Source organism: Littorina saxatilis, linkage group LG9, assembly GCF_037325665.1.
Source record: "Littorina saxatilis isolate snail1 linkage group LG9, US_GU_Lsax_2.0, whole genome shotgun sequence".
Lineage (NCBI taxonomy): Eukaryota > Metazoa > Mollusca > Gastropoda > Littorinimorpha > Littorinidae > Littorina > Littorina saxatilis.
The window spans coordinates 54,751,798-54,756,730 of NC_090253.1; the positions used below are offsets into that span (position 1 = coordinate 54,751,798).

General features: G+C 41.7%; 1 protein-coding gene across 1 annotated transcript in view; it reads right to left on the reverse strand.

Annotated features, from left to right (window-relative positions):
- The window catches only part of LOC138976468 (uncharacterized), a 5,998-nt gene extending 1,738 nt beyond the window's left edge, over nt 1-4,260 (reverse strand). Inside the window, exons 1-2 of the mRNA XM_070349316.1 lie at nt 3,676-4,260; nt 140-330 (exon numbers count right to left, since the gene is read on the reverse strand). Coding sequence (XP_070205417.1) covers nt 140-330; nt 3,676-4,015 — 531 coding nt within the window. The 5' untranslated portion in view covers nt 4,016-4,260. The remainder of the gene's footprint in view (nt 1-139; nt 331-3,675) is intronic.
- Between the last annotated feature and the right edge of the window lie 673 nt (nt 4,261-4,933).

Consider the following 4,933-nt stretch of genomic DNA (forward strand, 5'->3'; position numbering starts at 1 on the left):
CCCAAAATGTCATTGAGTTGCATCTCGAGCAAAAGCAGAACCAGAATATGTATAGCATCAGCATCCTTTTAGTGACAACTCCGACTGAGTGATAGGGATGGTGAAAACTGTCAGACAGGAGAGGGACACGCAGTCTTACCTGTGGGGCATAAAGCCAGTCCGGTCCCGGTTTGACCCGGTCCCCTACTCTCAGTACTTTGGCCAGCGCCGCCTTTCTGGGTTTGTCTGCAGTCCGTGGTGTTGTCGCTGATGTCGCTGTAGATGTGGCTGGTGATGGCTGTGTAGGCTGCTGTAAGGTTGTCGGTGTTGTGGTGGGTTTTGTCATCTGACCTGTAGACACATTTCAGTCCTTGAATAACTTTCGTGTGACAGGTTTAACCGGCGTTTTAGAATGTTATTTAGCAATTACTAAATGTCACGTGAATTATGATACGTAGTAAGTTGGGAATTTTGATTTTTTTATAAAAGACGCATTTTTCTGAATTTTACCAGGTATTGCAATGAATTGTTTCATGTCATTGGAGACTAAGAACTGACCCCTCTCTGCATATTTCGTTATATGTCCACGGATGCCTGTACCGCCCTACAGTGTTTCACATTATTACGCGTTGCCCCACGCACAGACAGACACGTGAACAGCGTAAGAGGACATCAACAACCAGGTGTAACAGGTAACATATGTTATGGTCCCTCCGCGCCAACAGTACATGCAACTACCTTGGCTGGATTTCCGAACCATTCCCGATTGAGACAGGAATTCGCCAAGGCTTCCCGTTTTCGCCAATGGCCTTCATTCTCGGACTGGAAATTCTTGCAATAAAGATTAGAAACGATCCAAGCATACACGGACTTCGATTACCTCGCTCCCAGATAGAGACTAACAACTCAATCGATATGATAAAATTAGCAATGTACGCTGACGACATTAGCATGCTATTACAAGGAAAACAAGATCTGGAAAATGCAATGAAGCTTGTCACTGATTTCACGAAAATATCACAACTAAAAATTAATAAAAACAAAACGGAAGCAATGTGGCTAGGATCCCAAAAGGACAGCAGAGAACATCACTGTGACTTAAAATGGAAAAAACAACTAAAGATTTTAGGTATACTCTTTAAAAATGATGTCACTGCATCAGACATAAATGAGAATTGGTCGGAAAGAATCGAAAAAATAGAAAGAATAATAAGCTTATGGTCTAAAAGAAACCTTAGTATCACAGGCAAATTATGTGTTGTAAAAAGTTTCTTGATTTCACAATTTGTATACCCAATGCAAGCTTTAAGTGCTCCAGCCACTATCCTACAGAAAGTAAATACAATCTTATTTCGATTTTTATGGAAAAAGAAGTACACAAATACGCGAGCCTTTGAAAAGGTAAAAAGATGTGTAATGTGCAACGTAGGGGAGAATGGAGGTTGTAATATGATAAACATAATAAATATGCAAGCCTCCTTTATGATGACATGGATAATTTAGTTAAAAATAGACACATCTGCCAAATGGAAATTAATACCAACCTACATCTTTAATGAAGTTGGAACAAACCTTTGCTGCCTCAATGCTACTGCTAATCCAAAAACATTTTTAGGACTCGAAAAAGTCAAATCTAAATTCTGGAAATCATGTCTAATTAAATGGCTTGAATTCAGAAATATATAGGGCCTACCTGTCCAATACTGAATTCAAATATACCTGTCTCTGGAATAGCAAGAGATAATGTACAGAAATAGACCTCTGTTCTTCAAGAGATGGAAAAATGCATACATAAATTACGTCCAAGATATATGGACAGACGAGGGATTATTACCACTCGCACGTATTGCAGAAAAAATCGGGGACTACCCTGCTCTGCTGTTTGATTATAATGCAATGCGAACCGCGCTCATTGCGCAATCATTGCGAGCTGACAATAACCAAATTCAAGAAGCGACTGTCTCTCTAGAACCTCAATCTCTTAAAAACTGGACTCCCAAAAAATTTAGATCACTACTTACCAAACAAAAAGCAAGTACTCCTTGCTCAATACATTTTTGGATGAATAAATATAACTATAAAATAGAAAGAAATCATTGGATGATAGCAAACAATTGCACCAAGGAAGAGCGATTAAGGCTACTTCACTGGAAGATATTGCATAATATCTACCCCACTAATATCTTACTACACAAAATGAAAAAACGTGAAAACAATCGCTGTAGTCTGTGTGGAGATATTGATTTCATTGAACATTTTTTCTTTAAATGCCCAAGAATATCAATTTTTTGGAAGAACGTAGAAAAGCAAATTTATATAAAAACAGGTTCACAGATACAATTAAAAGAAACTGACGTTTTATTTGGTTTTCAACCGAACAAGCAACAGGACCAAACTATAAGAAATATTAACTTTATTCTGCTTGTTGCAAAAATGTCAATAAGTATATACAAATACGGAGAAGGCTTTGACCCAAATTGTATATTTGAAAGAGAGCTCTTCATTCAGCTTTTTGACTGAGAAACCCAGTACTATCATGCTATTGTAAATGACTTGTTGCAAATGTCAATGTATTAACTAAGGTGAACCAATGATGAAAACAATTATGACGAACAGCAAAATATATCATTATTATTAATTCATTTAAATACAACCATGGTAATAGAGAGAGAGAGAGTGGGGGAGGGAGAGTGAGGGAGGGGGGAGGGGGAGAGAGGGGGAGGGAGAGAGGGGGGGAGAGATTGAGAGAGGAGGGGAGAGAGGGGGGGAGAGGGGGGGGAGGAAGAGAGAGAGAGAGAGAGAGGGAGGGTGTGAGGGAGAGAGAGGGAGAGAGAGAGCGGAGGGAGGGGTGGGGGAGAGAGAGCGAGAGAGGGAGATTTTCGAAGATTGTCCATGTTAAGCGAAAGAATGATATTATTGCTATTTATAACCCAATCTGTTTATGTTTAAACTGTTCAGCATCGCTCACAGTATCAGAGAGAGAGAGAGAGAGAGAGAGTGGCAGGGTTTATGTTTAAACTGTTCAGTATCGCTCACAGTATCAGAGAGAGAGAGAGAGAGAGAGTGGCAGGGAGGGTGAGAGAGAGAGAAAGGGAGAGGGGGGAGAGAGAGAGAGAGGACGATTAGAGATAGAGAGAGAGAGAGGGGGAGGAGAGGGGGGGAGGATGGGGAGGGAGAGGATAGAGAGAGAGAGAAAGTGTGCAAATGCCTGTTCACGGAGAGAATTATAGCTAAATTATAATTGATTGAAAATATTGTACATTTCCGAAGATTGTCCATGTTAAACGAAAGAATGATATTATTGCTATTTATAACCCAATCTGTTTATGTCTAAACTGTTCAGCATCGCTCACAGTATCATACTCATAGCGAGTCATATTGTAACTGAGGTTCAAAAGAGAAAGAGAAAGATAAAAAAAAAGAAGAGAAAAGAGAAAAAGAGAAAGGAAAAAAAAAAAAAAAAAAAAAAAAAAAAAAAAAAAAAACCAGTACATGCAATACGTTCGCTAACTCCATATATAGGAACCTTATACCTATTACCGTGATTACCTGTTACCTGTTTTTGAGGAGTAGGCCAAGAACAAAACAGAGAATAAAATGGATGCTGAATGGATCTTGACCTGGTTTCTAACAAGAAACAACAATACACGTGTAACCAACACTTGTCAGATAAGGTGTTCAGAAAATGTGGCGTACCCAGAGAGGCAATGTCAGCCCTCAGTTGACCCAGTTTCTGGAGGTCCAAGGTCAAGTCTTTGACCTTCATCTTGCGTGTCGTTCCGGTCTGTGACTCCAGGTCGTCCAGGCGTGACGTCAGACTTTTCATCATCCCCAGCAGAGACCCTTCAGACGCTGACAGCAACACATTTCCTACGCTGGCTGCGTTTAGTGCTAAGGCCGCCCGCCATTTCTCCAGCTCCGCCAGTGACGTCATGACGGCGTCTTCCTCAGCCTGTATCAGCTCGTTGACCTTCTGACGTCGCTTCTTCAAGCACTGCTCAAGGTCATCGAACGTGTCATTGGCCTTTTTACGCATGACCTTGAAAGTGTTCGTGACCTCTTGGATCTAAAACACAAGAACACAGATCACTCTGTGAAGTCCTACAAATCGTGTTTAAATGTCATTTTGCATTAAAAAAAAAAAAAAAGGTTTTGTCATCGCTGAAGATTTTTCTTTTTAATGTCCAGCGAAAGTGGTTTGAGAAGGTGAAATCATTAAAGAGAAATCATTCAAGCTTGCACCATGCATTCATCAAACCCTGTTTTCACCTTCTTGTATCATCCAATGAGACCCCAAACGTCATGTAGATTTAATCAGAATGGATGTAAGTCTGCTAATAAGGTACGATGCATAAAACTTAATAAGGAAAAGCCTGATAAAACAAGGGCATTAACGTGAAGGGTGAACACCAACCTCCATTGCCAATGCTGTCGCTCTGTCCCTCAGTCTATGTGCCTGTTGTACCAGTTCTCTTCTCTTCTCTGTCGCCACGTCTGGGATGGCCTTCACCTCTGCACAGCTGCGGTGATTGGTTGTCGCACACAACATGCAAATGAGCTCCTGGTGGGTGGAGCAATACACCTCAGCCGGCCTATCATCGTGCACGTTACATGTTGCACGGTTTATCTCAGCCAACCGCTGCGGGCTGAGTTTGTTTAAGTCTTCAATGACGTGTTTTCTGGTTAAGGGTATGTTCTTGTGAGTCCTTATACAAGCTTTGCAGATCTTGACGTCACACTGCAAGCAGAATGACGTTGCAGCTATGTTGTTGTCACAGACCATGCAGACATGCTGACCGCTGAGCACTTTGTGACTGTCCACCAAAGCCATTGTGGCCAGGTCAGTGGGCAGGTCATTGACCAGAGTGTCAAGGTCAAGTTGACCTCGGCTGGTGGAGGGCAGGATGGGGGCCCTGCAGAGCGGACAGCCTCCCTTGACCCCTGCCTTCTGCAG